Raw genomic sequence first — 12842 nt, 5'->3', positions numbered from 1 at the left:
TGCTCCATTGTGAGCCAACCAATACTATAAGTATGTGACAGGAGCTTGGCTTTGGTGAAATCTCGCCCCTAGCTGGTAAGGCTGTCAGGAGGTGCCTGATACCGAGGCCCAATTCTAGACGCTGTCCCTATTTAACCAGAAGCATCGGAGTCTCCACGAGACCGACAACGCCGACAATGAAGTTCTCGGCACATTCGTTCTAATCAGATCCCCTTGATCCTCTACTCGAAACGGCTTGGCGCGAGGTGTGGGTATTAAAGTTAACCCTGGCAATCTCGTGTCAAACTTGCTACTGGAGCTTAAGAGATCTTAGCCTAAGTTGCTTCTTCTACTCCATTTTAGCCACCGGCTGTGATGGTAAATCTCTTGAATGATTGGTGGCAAGTTGCTGGACGGACTACCGAGATCGACTTGGGATTCCGGGAGCTTCGGACCATGTCGAAAGGAAAATGTCCCAAAATTGACACTGATGTAACCTTGTCGAGTCTGGTGACGATAATGGGATCACTATTCGGCTCAGGGCCAAGAGTATAAACTCATGAGACCTAGAGGCGATTGCTTGAAGGGGTAGCCGGAGGATATGCCCGTGGCTCGACAAGGCACTTCATCCCGTATGTGCTGCATCAGGAGATCTATCCATTTGTCAACATTTAATTAGGTGGGAAGATTGGCCCTGTAATTTCGTCCGAACCTACGATCAAATCACGGAGCTTGGCCAACTTTGGGTCTCAGCCCGAGCCTAATCCCCCAGGTCAGTGCCTACTATCCGAAACATGGCTACAAGGGTAGGAGTCTATGCGGATTGATCACGGAGGTGGTGTCATGAACTTGTTTTATATATATGCTCTCTCCACGGCGCTGTTCTCCCATAGTTGTGTCCATCAAACCATCTGTCCTGCATCTATCGGCTCTTCAACCTTCAACCATGAAGGTCCTTTCCCTCATACTCGGTTCCGCGAGTGTTGCTTTGGCGGCACTCGATTGGAAGAATGTTCGCATCGGCGGTGGCGGCGGCTTCGTCCCCGGCATCGAGTTCCACCCGAAGGCCAAGGGCGTCGCCTACGCGAGAACCGATATTGGTGGCCTCTACCGGCTCAATTCAGATGATTCTTGGACACCTGTGACGGATACTACCGCCACCAACTCTAAGTGGTATGGATGGACTCACGTTGTTCAGAGAGAGTCAATGTTAACACTCGCATAGGAACCGCTGGGGTATTGATGCCTTGGCCCTCGATCCCTCAGACCCCAACAAGGTCTACACAGCCGTTGGCATGTATACCAATGACTGGTGAGTGACAAATAAAGTGTGGCATAGTATACCTAGTTAATTCAAAGTGAATAGGGACCCAAACAATGGTGCCATTGGACGGAGTAACGACAAAGGAAAAACCTGGACATTCACCGACCTCCCTTTCAAGGTTGGTGGTAATATGCCAGGCCGAGGAATGGGCGAGCGTCTCGCAGTAGACCCCAAGAACTCCAACATCATCTATTTCGGCGCCCGCAGCGGCAAGGGTCTCTGGAAGAGTACCGACGGTGGTGCCAGCTTCAGCAAGGTTACGTCTTTCACCAACGTCGGAACCTTTGCCCCGGATCCCAACGATTCGTCTGGATATAACAACGACTTGCAAGGTCTCACCTTTGTCACCTTTGACTCGACTTCATCCACTCTTAATGGAGCAACTTCGAGGATCTTTGTCGGTACTGCCGATAACAAGACCGCATCCGTTTATGTGTCGACCAATGCAGGCCAGACCTGGAGTGCTGTCCCCAACCAACCCGGGAAATACTTCCCGCACAAGGCTAAGCTTCAGCCTGAGGAGAAGGCTATGTACCTGTCTTATAGCGATGGCACTGGCCCTTATGATGGCGGCTCCGGTGCCGTCTACCGGTACGACATCTCGGCTGGAACCTGGAAGGACATCACTCCACCTGGCGATATCTACTTTGGCTTCGGTGGCCTGGACGTTGACCTTCAAAAGCCTGGAACCCTGGTTGTTGCGTCACTCAACTCGTGGTATCCCGATGCCCAGATTTTCCGATCTACCGACTCGGGCAAGACTTGGTCGAAGCTGTGGGCCTATGGTTCGAGCGGCAGCTTGGAGTACAACTATGACATTTCTACGCCAAAGGCTCCATGGATCTACAAGAACTTTATCTCGATTGACACGAAGCGCTTGGGGTGGATGATTGAGGCTCTGGCCATCGACCCCTTTGACAGCAACCACTGGCTTTACGGCACAGGCTTGACCGTCTATGGTGGACATGACCTCACAAAGTGGGATTCTAATCAGAAAATCAGCATCCAGTCACTGGCTGATGGCATCGAGGAGTTTGCAGTGCTGGAACTCAAGTCTGCCCCTGGAGGCAGCGAGCTCTTGGCGGGTGTTGGCGACGACAGTGGCTTCACGTTTGCGACCAAGACTTCTCTCAGCACAGCTCCTCAGTCGGCTTGGGATAACCCCATGTTCACTGGAGCGGTGGGTGTTGACTACGCAGGCAACAAGGTTGAAAACGTGGTCCGAGTGGGCAACACTCAAGGCACACGACAGGTTGCTATTTCCAACAACGGAGGCGTCTCCTGGAACGTCCACAACGGAGCCTCGACTTCCCAATCTGGCGGCTCCATAGCTTATTCTGCGGATGCGGATGTGATTATCTGGTCTTCTGGCAACCAGGGCGTCCTCCGATCTCAAAACCAGGGTTCCTTTACTTCTGTCTCTAGTGTGCCATCAGGAGCTGTTATCGCCAGCGACAAGCGCAACAACAAGTACTTCTACGCTGGTTCTGGTTCAACTTTCTACGTCTCCACCAACCAGGGGTCAAGCTTCAGCCAGGGTGGTTCGCTCAGCTCTGTCCAGTCAGTTCGTGACATTGCTGTGCATCCTACCAAGGCCGGAGACGTTTGGGTGTCCACGGACGCTGGAATCTTCCACAGCACCGACTTTGGAAGCTCCTTCAGCAAGGTCTCATCTTCTTTGTCGAACACGTATCAGATCGCCCTCGGCCGTGGCTCGGGTAGCACCTGGAATGTGTATGCTTTCGGCACTGGCTCTGCTGGGGCTAAGCTGTACGGCAGTGCTGACCAGGGCAAAACTTGGAGTGATATTCAGGGCTCCATTATGTTTGGAGCCATTGACTCTTGCAGGCTGGAGGGCAGTGGCAACAATGCAGGCCAAGTTTACGTTGGAACCAACGGTCGTGGTGTTTTCTGGGCCCAGGGGTCTGTGGCGTGATTGAAAGAACGTGTTGACGAGGATTTGGTAGGGGAGCTGCTTCTATGTACATTATTTTTGTAGGAATCTCAAGTACTTTCTCTCGAACGATGTTCTTTCAACTCTAGTATCCTTCCAGCTGCGGATAAGGTTCTGCAGCTCTGAATTTCATAACGGTTTCGCTTATTAGCAATTCTACACACCTGCGTTGACAGATGGTTCTTGAAACGATGCTCGTAGTGTCCTTCTACCCATAAGAGACGGGTTTATACCATTGATACACGTGGTGCACCGTAGTTCTTGCGATGCTGCATCCAACCATTAGCGCTCCTAGTGGGAAAGATGCATCTCACTGTTATCCATGCAGTTGTGGACCGCGGGACATTAACTGAAGATAATAGAACTCTCCTCAAACAAGTAAATTTTCGACTGTGGCATTCTGTTTATATCTGAGCAAACTCAGTTTAACGCATGGATGATTACCATTTGGCGGCACTTGGTTAACCCCTCTGTTACCTTTTGTCACCTCAGTAATTGTGAAAGCTATCATTCTACATTCCTCGACGATGCTATAGAACTTGGGCTACTATCCTCATAGAATTGTGTTTTCACGCTGTTACGGGCTGGGAACCGTCCCCTGACACTCTCTGGCTATGAGAAGTGAAGCATTCTGGTTGAACAACGAACCTATGCTTCGTTGCGAGTCTTGTTGGTTGCTCAAGCTTTCAAAACTCCAAGATTTCTCTCGATGGACAAATTCAATAACCAATCAAGTATAATTCCCTCTGCGTCATCACCGCATGATCCCCTTGTCAATCTATCAAAGTCCACGTCTCACCGACTGTTCTTGACACCTACAACAACAGGGAATCAAGGACACTGGCTGGCCAATGCACCAACCTCGGCATTCTTATAGCTGGCATATTACTCGCCTGCAGAGCTCAACCCTGTAAATAATTCCTCACGATGCATGACGGGCTCAACACGCGAGAACAAACCCCGCTTCGCTTCGGACATCAGGCGCTTCCCCAACCGAGTTGTTGTCGAATGGTATGATGGCAAGAAAGGTCTCCTACCAACCGAAACTGAGAAATGATGAGAGTAAGGGTCTGTGCGATATCATTCGTTCAAGGTTGCATGAGCATACATACTGCCCACTTTTATCTTCTGCAGTTGAGCGAATTGGAGCATCCTTGAGGTTAACAGTTGAATATTAAAGAGGCGCCTCGGTACGTCGCTGCTGTCTTCTCTTCTTCGCTCTGTCTCTTACGGTCTATCATTCATAGAAATACGTTGAAGTTACGCACTATGGCAAGTGAACGAGACTCCGCTAGTCCCACGACAGACGCCCCAACCGCTCCGACCCAACCACTGCATCCAGTGCAACACTGGGAGCAACTTGCTGAGGTATTTTCACCTATCAACTAAATAGGAGCTTCGCTAAGTCTCGGATGACTCCAGCAACCTGAAGAGGGCGGTACCGAGGCAGACTCGGCCCTTGGGTCCAACCCCCCGGAGTCGACAGAATCACTGACCTCAAGCATCCTTCAATACCGTACTATTAATGGCAGGACATTCCACTCGGAGAGAGGGAACGCACGATATTGGTACATGATCTGATAGTGGGGTCCCGCGGTAGCTTCTAACCGGGATTATTAGGGCATCCAATGACGAAAAACAGAACGAGTCGATGGACATTGTGTGAGTTCACGCCCATATTTGTCCCAAAGACGTGTGCGTTGACCAAACAGCCACCACTTCCTGTCCCTTGTGTTTGACGGCAAACTCTATCTGGCTCCCCTGGAGAAGGATATTCAAGTGCGCCGAAGATTACCTGAGACAACCTTCTAGCTAATATCAGTGGTAGAAAGTCGTGGATATTGGAACTGGGACAGGTTAGGTAACCCTAGAGCGGGTGATGCTTATACATATGACTAACAGGGCCGAACGTGTAGGCATCTGGGCAATGTACGAGAACATTACTTCTCGCTGCACCGAACCCTTGACTGACCCGAGAACAGCGACTTTGCCGACGAGTTCCCTAACACGGAGGTTATTGGAACAGACATCTCGCCTATCCAACCTTCTTGGATTCCACCCAACCTGAAATTGTACGTGACTGCAGCCTTTGCATTCTTACAATGGTTTCCTCACTGCTGTATCTGCAAAACAACTAACCATACGTCTGCAGCGAGATCGATGACTGTAGTCAGGAGTGGACATTCGAGCCAAACTCCGTGGATTTTGTACACATGCGTTTCCTCTACGGAAGCATTAAAGACTGGCCGTTCCTAATCAACCAGGCATACAAAGCCTGTAAGCCAGGCGGCTGGGCTGAAAGCCTAGAAGCCTCGGCGATGATGCAGAGTGATGACGGTACTGTAACAGAAGACAGTGCCATGCACGAATGGGGAAAATTCTTCATTGAGGGCGGAAAAAAGATGGGCCAGACGTTCACGATTCTCGAGGACGACGTGCAACGGAAGTGTATGGAGGAAGCTGGCTTTATTAATATCCACATCGACAACCGAAAGGTAAGTGTTCCCCTATCAACAACAGTAAGGATGTATCAACAACAGTAAGGATGCTAATAAGGCTTGGATAGGTGCCCATTAGCGGGTGGCCGAAGGACCCAAAGAACAAGGAAATCGGCCAGTTTGTACATGCTGCCCTTGAGCAGGACCTTGATGGTTATATCTTGTACATGGCAAGCCAACTTCTTGGCTGGACGATGGACGAGGTCCGCGTGTACTGCGCACAGCTTCGACGAGAGCTCCGGAACAACAAAAAGTATCATCCGTTTTACTGGGTGAGAAAGGTATACGGTCAGAAGCCAGAAGCTTAGAGAAGGTATTTTGATGCATCTCTGTCCATGACAACTTCACTCCTTAGATAGACAACATGACTTTGGACATTATCTGGATCTCCCATTCTCCGAGAATAGTTTTGCTAGTTAAACGGTATGTATCGATTAGGAAGGTACTTAAACCATTATAGTGGACACATTAGTCGTCATGCCTGTGTGTTTGATCACGAGGGCTTGGTAATATGCGTAAGTGAGGTAAGGGGCAGCATGTTATGCAACTCAACTGAAAGAAGCCGCCTTACCACAATCCTTCTCCATCTCACGTCTCTCTCTACTCCAGGGTCCTTGGGGCCTTCTCGCCCTTACGGTTCGTTGCAAACTGGCACGATTGAGGCCTGGAAACTGGCGAATTCTGCCCCAATGACCTTGTATCCCCCGCAGTCGATGTTACTGACACCCCCCAGTGTTAGAGGTTAACGAGTCCAAGCCCACGAACAACACTTCTGATTCTTATTCAACTAGAATCCCGGCGTAGAAGTAATCAGATATGTAATAATACATCCCATTTCTAGTCTGGCATGAGTAATAACTGTATCTACAAAGGTATGAGTAAATGCTCCTATGATTTGGGATTTGTCAAAAACCCGCCGTCCACTTCCTTGAAACGCCGAAGGGTCGCGGTAGAGGATGTCCACGAGACTAGGATGGCGTGCAGATACAGTGATTTTGCGCCCTGCTATATCATGCAAAGTAAGCCCAACTAGCTTACCTAGAATAAGATTTAGGTAGATCACAAGGCTGATTGCTATGATTAGAATACATAGGGTTGTATCAGTGAGATGCCGTCACTGCGAGCTAATCACACGGAGTTTTCACGGTCCAAGCAGAGCTCATGAAATGCCTCACAGGGCAAGAGCTATTCCTTCGACTGGAGATTTCTGGATAAATATCTTCCAAAGGATTGTTAGTGCTGATGATACGCTTTTTAGGGCATGTTGCAACAAGGATGAAACTCGGATCCTTCTGGGGGCTGTGTCATCCTTGGTCTCTTATATAAGTCCAAAGGGTTCTCAGAAGGCTCATACCTACAATAAGATACGAGCAGCACTCTAATAGCATTCGAAAGTCAGTTGTCCAGGAGCCCTGAAAATGGCTCCTATCACGTCTTTCCTGGCAGCGGCCATCCTTGCCTTCGGGGGAACTAGCTTGGCCATTCCCACCAACAATCCCGTCCAACGCCGCTCAGGGTGTCTATCCATGACCAATCATGCAAGAAGCTCGGAATCGCCGGTTCCCAAGGTCAAGACCTTGTCTAGAGAAGACCTCAAACCTTTTAGCGGCCAAAGTCCCAAGCCGTCCAACATTGCCGATCCCCTCAAGATTCGAGCCATCATTGGACCCGATGATCGTGTTCTATGGGACTCTCAACAATACCCCTACAGCGCCATAGGCAGAATCTCTGGATCTGACGGTGGGAGCTGTAGTGCTGCCCTGGTCGGCCCTAGGCATGTTGCTACGGCCAAGCATTGCGTTCCACCTGAGGGCGTCACCACGCGCTTTCAACCCATGTATTTTGATGGTGAGAGAGCCGGGGGCTCTGATTCCATTGAAATAATTGATATGGAACAAGGTGACGGGCCTTGCTTTCAGATGGAGGATTGGGCCATCTTCATCCTGGCTGATCGCTTGGGTGACTCGTTTGGGTACCTTGGAGCCACAACCATCGACTGTGATGCTCAAAAGAATAAACCAATCTTTGTGAGAGCTCCCAAACATTCCTTTCCGCTGGCAAATTGCTTGGTCAAGGTTCATTTCTAACCTGTACTAGCTCCATGTGGGATACCCAGGCGACAAGGGGTCGTCAAAGCCTTATCGCCAAGAGGGTATCTCGGTGGTTCGATGTGCTGATTGTGCCCTGGGCGGCCCTCTAGAGACAGATGCAGACGGCATTCCGGGTCAGTCAGGAGGCCCGCTCTGGCTTGAGCAGGACGGGTCCCCTTATTTGTACGGCGTTCTGAGCGGAGTTGGCGAGGAGGGCACCGGCTTCGCATCTGGGCAAAATCTGGTCAATGCTATTAGCAAGGCGAGGGCCGACTACCCATGAGAGAAGTTTTTCTTCTTCTTTCTTCCATTCGGTTGAAAATAAAAAATAACATCTTAAACATAACCTCGATATTCTTCGTTCAGTTACCTCTCCTCCCACATCGAGTGCAAGAAACAAGAACCTTAACTGCTCTACCTGACAATGGTCTCCTGTGTAACTATAATCTGCCCGTTGCTAGGACTCTCCGCTCTAGACCGCCTGTCGCTGCTACCATCAGACAACGTGGTTTGAGCTTGTATTGTAGTCCGTTGCTCGCCGCCTTTCCCCTGCATGTCTCTTAGCTCCCAGGCCAAGTGCTCCTCGCTATCCGTCATCTGCCTGAATCCCTTGTGATGGCTTATTCGGCTTGCATCGTGGTAGCCAGCGGATGCGTGATGGCGAGAAGCAGAGGGCCCGCCTGTAGGATTGCTACTGGTATTCCTGCCGGTGCTACGAACAGAGACGCCGAGCCAGTGGAGAATGGTTCGATCGAAGACGGGTCGGAGGATCGGGGAGCTTGCCACCATGAGGGCAACTCCTGCTTGTAGGATGGAGGAAACGGATGCGACGGCGAAGGACTTGGTGACGTTATCGAAGTCGATGTTCAAGGCGTATTTAAGGCGGACACAGGAGAAGACAATTGTGCTGCACGAGAGATCGTGTCAGCGTTATAGACTCGAATGACAGCAGGGAAAAGATGTGATCAGTCGTAACTTACACGATTCCGGCGCCAAAAACTAGAAAGAGGCCAATCTTGTGTGGTCTCGCAATATGCAGCCCAGACAGTAGCCTCATGGGGAGAGCAACGATCATCACCTCGGAAATGATGTCAATAACTGCCACCGCTGAGTATGCAACAGTCTGGTTTCCACAGCTCGTAGGAGTGGCAGCCCCCCACGTGGCTCCCACAGGCAAGCAAATGAAGAAGCCGAGGAGAATGGTGTAGAGAGCCCAGCAAATAATGACCACAATGGTCGCCCAGCTAGCGATACGAAGGGTGACGGACGTGGAGGCGGCGAAGACACGTTGGATCATAGCAACTAGACTGATCTTGATGAAGCAAAGCGTCGCGGCGTACATGGTCTGGTTGGCGATCGAAATTCGAGTATAGTGGTACATGTGGTGTTCGGACAGACGGCCAATATCGTTTCCCGCTCCTCCTACACAAATGGCTGCGATATGTTAGCCTTCCCCCTCTAGCAGATATTCCAGAGACTACTGTACCAAGCACGTAGGTGATACACAAGCCATTGAACAACGCCTGGACAAGTGCTGGTTAGATTGTGAGGACAATCATCCATAGTTGACAGACGACTTACGAAGCCGATAAAGTAGAGGTGATCTTCAGCGTAATAAGCCGACTTTCTGATGTGTCTTGAGATGATCCGCATGCCAGTCCAAGCGGTTGCGAGAACCCACATAGCTACCACAGCTGCGAGAAGCCCCTTTCCTTCGGGCGACAAAGGAGGGAACTTTTCTTTGAAGGGCGACCCTAACGCCGATCGCGCCAACATATTCAGGGCTGCCATGATGGCTGTTGGTTCAACGTTGTGGGATCAACGCTGTTGGCAATGAAGAAGATTCAGACTCGACTCAAAATACATGGCGATGCCGTCCTCTTCGGACAGAATTACCACCCACATCTTTTCATCAGCCGCAAACTTTCAACCGCCTCTCCTTCCCCCTTGAAGGGAGGACCGAGAGGATTTTTGCAAAAGAAAATTTCACTGCAACCCTATTCAGACCTGGGAACCAACAACCAACAGGTGGCAAACCGTCGGCATTTCCCTATGCAGACTCAAGTCCCGACCTTGGCGAACCACACTGTCAAGGTTCGTCACCAGGAACCTTTCCCTTGGATCTTATCATCCCACCAGGTGGTCGGTAATCAGCGATACAGTTTTAGAGTTCTGCATGTCGCCAGAAAGAGTCGATGAGGGTGGGCTCGGCTATCCTCCTTTCATGGGACAACCCCTGATGCCTTCGTGCCTAGCGAGAACGGGGATTAGCAAGGATGACAGATCACCGAACCAACACAGACGTTCGGCAGATCATCCCCCAGATGGGACGAATAGAGCCTTGGCAGGGGATCCGGGAGCAACACCCGGATCAGCTGATGCCCGCGGAGTCTGGGGAATCCCGAAGGAACGATTACATGGCGATGGCGAAATCAGTAATTTAGACATCTCAGGGATTCTGCATGGATGAAACCGTCCCTTGCAGACGGTCGCCTTGATAAATCCGGTATTAAGGCCGGTTAGTACGGAGTACAAATTTCATGAATCCTTCTGCATCGGAAGTGCTTAGAATGTGTCCTTGTTCCGACGGGGTACGCGTATACTAGGGGACATGGGCAATAATGCCTCAGCTGATTACTCAAGACCCCAACCATGGATCGCTTCGTAGCGAGCAGGACGAAGGAAGCTGACGGGCTGGTCACCGTTTTTAGTTCCAGTTCTCCTCATCCTTGGCCACTCTGCGATGGAGACTTGGGAGCTGCTCAACCTGGAGGCCACGCGTACTGAACCCTGTATGGCATTTCCGGATCATGAATGTCCCGGAAATTGAGCCTTGAGCAGTGGAGATGACCGCGCCATGGTGCTCTCATGCTTGCAATCGGTTAAGCAGCCCGAGCGATCCGGCCTACATGCGATTCCGCGCAGCAATGCTGCCGTTGCGAGAGTAGATATATCTTGGATTTCCTCTTGCTGAACTCGAACGTGCAGATCTTTCACCATACCCTGACATCTCCCCACCTTGGTACCACCAGTCAACAATGCTCTGGGATTACATCGTCGTTGGTGCCGGCCTATGTGGCTCGGTCCTGGTCCATGAACTCCTCGAGAAGGATCCGGATCTCAAGATCCTGGTCATTGAGGCGGGCATCAATGCGAACGATCGACAGGATATCGTCTGGCCCAACTCAACCAACGGTCAAGGCGGCGACTTTGACTGGAGCTATGCGTCTGTCCCGCAGGCGCATCTTGACGGTCGATCTATCCCTTCCAACGCGGGCAAGGGCTTGGGTGGTGGCACACTTATCAACGGAGGTGAGTTTCGCAAAGTATTAAACTAGCCAATCTGCTCACTGGTTTTCGTAGCTGCCTGGGTTCGTGGGCACTCCGTTGACTACAACCTCTGGGCCAAAGCTGTCGGCGATGAGAGGTGGAGTTACGAGGGTCTCCTGCCCTACATGAAGCAGACTGAGTCCTTTTTCACCCAGGACACGGACAAGAGCCAGCATGGCTTTGAGGGTAACATGAAGGTTCAATCCATCAGCTCCCTCAACCGCACCTTTCCCATGCGCAAGCCCCTTATCGAGTCGTGGGAAGAGCTCGGCATCAGCCCCGCCCCGGATTTTGACCACAATCGCGGCAATCCCATGGGTATCGGCGAGATGCAAGAGAACCGCAATCACGGCCGCCGCCAGCAGAGCTCCTTGGTGTTCCCAATCGACAAGGCGACTGTATTGACCGAGACACTGGTCCAGAAGGTCATCACTCAGAAGTCTCACAAGGGCCAGGTGGTGGCTCAGGGCGTCCAACTCGCCAACGGCACCCAGATCCGCGGCAAGGAGGTTATTCTCTCTGCTGGTGCTTACCGTACGCCACAAATTCTTATGCTCTCTGGTCTCGGCCCCAAGGAGCAACTACAAAAGCACGGTATCAAGGTTCAGTTGGATCTTCCCAAAGTTGGTCAGAACCTGCATGACCACGCCGTCTTTGTTACAGCATGGGGACTGAAGGACCCTTCCAAGGGGTGGGCTGTTGAGTCTGGAAACCCTCTTTTCAAGCAGCCGCAGTACGGTCTCGGCCTGTACCTCGACTTTGTAACCACTGTCGACGTGCCCAAGGATGGTTTGGCCAAGGCAATCGAGAAGGATACGGGCAAGAAGCCCAATCCGAAGACGCATCCCCTTCTTAACCAGGAGCGTGCCATGGCTACCCATACCATTCAGTATGCTGGTGCATCTCAAGATGGCTCCGCTGTGATAAGCATGACAGTACTGGTCATCGATCAGTCTCGTGGCCAAATTAGTCTTTCATCCTCCAAGATCAAGGACGCGCCCCTTATCAATGCCAACTTTATGGGCGCTGAAGTTGATCGCTATGCCATGAGAGAAGCTGTGAAGCACGATATTGAACTGCTCACAAGCAACAAGACCATTGTTGGCCGAGAAATCATCAGCGGAGAACTTGGCGACAAGCCCCTAACTACGGCTTCAACTGACGAGGAGATTGATGCTCGTATCCGGGCTGGACTAACGTAAGTCGTGATATCACAGGGCTTTATTGTTTTGGAGACATTGCTAACATTAAATCAGTGGCATCTTCCACCCAATGGGCACCGCCGCCATGGGCCGTGTCGTCGATAAGGACTTGAAGGTCTTAGGCGTTCAGAACCTGCGTGTCGTTGATGCATCTGTTATCCCTCAGTCTATTTCTGGAAATATCCAGGTTGTTCTCTACGCAACAGCCCTGCAGGCAGCTGACATTATTGGTAAAAAATAGAAAGAGTAGGCACGTTACAATACCTAGTGATGAAATAATTCATTTATTCACACAGACGCCCAGGACTCATTATATGCTCCTCGTTATATGGCGTTTAGTTAATATACGTATCCAAGAAGCATAAACTTCTTTTTTGCATTAATAATAGTGAGAGCAATATAGTTTTACTCTCTTTAAACATATCACTTTTATCGTTGTATTTTTCTGCCTCCTCGATCAATCAT

General features: G+C 50.7%; 5 protein-coding genes across 5 annotated transcripts; 4 read left to right on the top strand and 1 right to left on the bottom strand.

Annotated features, from left to right (window-relative positions):
* Positions 1-925: 925 nt before the first annotated feature.
* Positions 926-3239, top strand: MRS44_015575 (uncharacterized protein; the record flags this gene model as incomplete). Its single annotated transcript, XM_046284187.2, has 3 exons — positions 926-1152; positions 1205-1291; positions 1346-3239. The coding sequence occupies 3 exons, from the start codon at positions 926-928 to the stop codon at positions 3237-3239; spliced, it is 2208 nt and encodes a 735-aa protein (XP_046130284.2).
* A 1287-nt stretch (positions 3240-4526) lies between these two features.
* Positions 4527-6063, top strand: MRS44_015574 (uncharacterized protein; the record flags this gene model as incomplete). Its single annotated transcript, XM_065619266.1, has 7 exons — positions 4527-4625; positions 4680-4825; positions 4878-4919; positions 5160-5186; positions 5240-5329; positions 5410-5752; positions 5824-6063. The coding sequence occupies 7 exons, from the start codon at positions 4527-4529 to the stop codon at positions 6061-6063; spliced, it is 987 nt and encodes a 328-aa protein (XP_065475338.1).
* A 1110-nt stretch (positions 6064-7173) lies between these two features.
* MRS44_015573 (uncharacterized protein) lies at positions 7174-8128 on the top strand (the record flags this gene model as incomplete). Its single annotated transcript, XM_046282154.2, has 2 exons — positions 7174-7782; positions 7853-8128. The coding sequence occupies 2 exons, from the start codon at positions 7174-7176 to the stop codon at positions 8126-8128; spliced, it is 885 nt and encodes a 294-aa protein (XP_046130286.2).
* Positions 8129-8259: 131 nt separating this feature from the next.
* On the bottom strand, positions 8260-9636 carry MRS44_015572 (uncharacterized protein; the record flags this gene model as incomplete). Its single annotated transcript, XM_046272881.2, has 4 exons — positions 8260-8752; positions 8826-9279; positions 9332-9368; positions 9427-9636. 4 exons carry the CDS (start codon positions 9634-9636, stop codon positions 8260-8262), a joined length of 1194 nt encoding a protein of 397 aa, XP_046130287.1.
* Positions 9637-10883: 1247 nt separating this feature from the next.
* Positions 10884-12618, top strand: MRS44_015571 (uncharacterized protein; the record flags this gene model as incomplete). The annotated part of the gene is made up of 3 exons (XM_046270628.2): positions 10884-11157; positions 11209-12373; positions 12432-12618. 3 exons carry the CDS (start codon positions 10884-10886, stop codon positions 12616-12618), a joined length of 1626 nt encoding a protein of 541 aa, XP_046130288.2.
* Positions 12619-12842: the final 224 nt, after the last annotated feature.

Source organism: Fusarium solani (genome assembly GCF_023522795.1).
Source record: "Fusarium solani strain SB1 chromosome Unknown bctg00000011, whole genome shotgun sequence".
Lineage (NCBI taxonomy): Eukaryota > Fungi > Ascomycota > Sordariomycetes > Hypocreales > Nectriaceae > Fusarium > Fusarium solani.
Note: the sequence above shows the minus strand (reverse complement) of the source record. Positions and strands in the feature narration are given on the sequence as shown.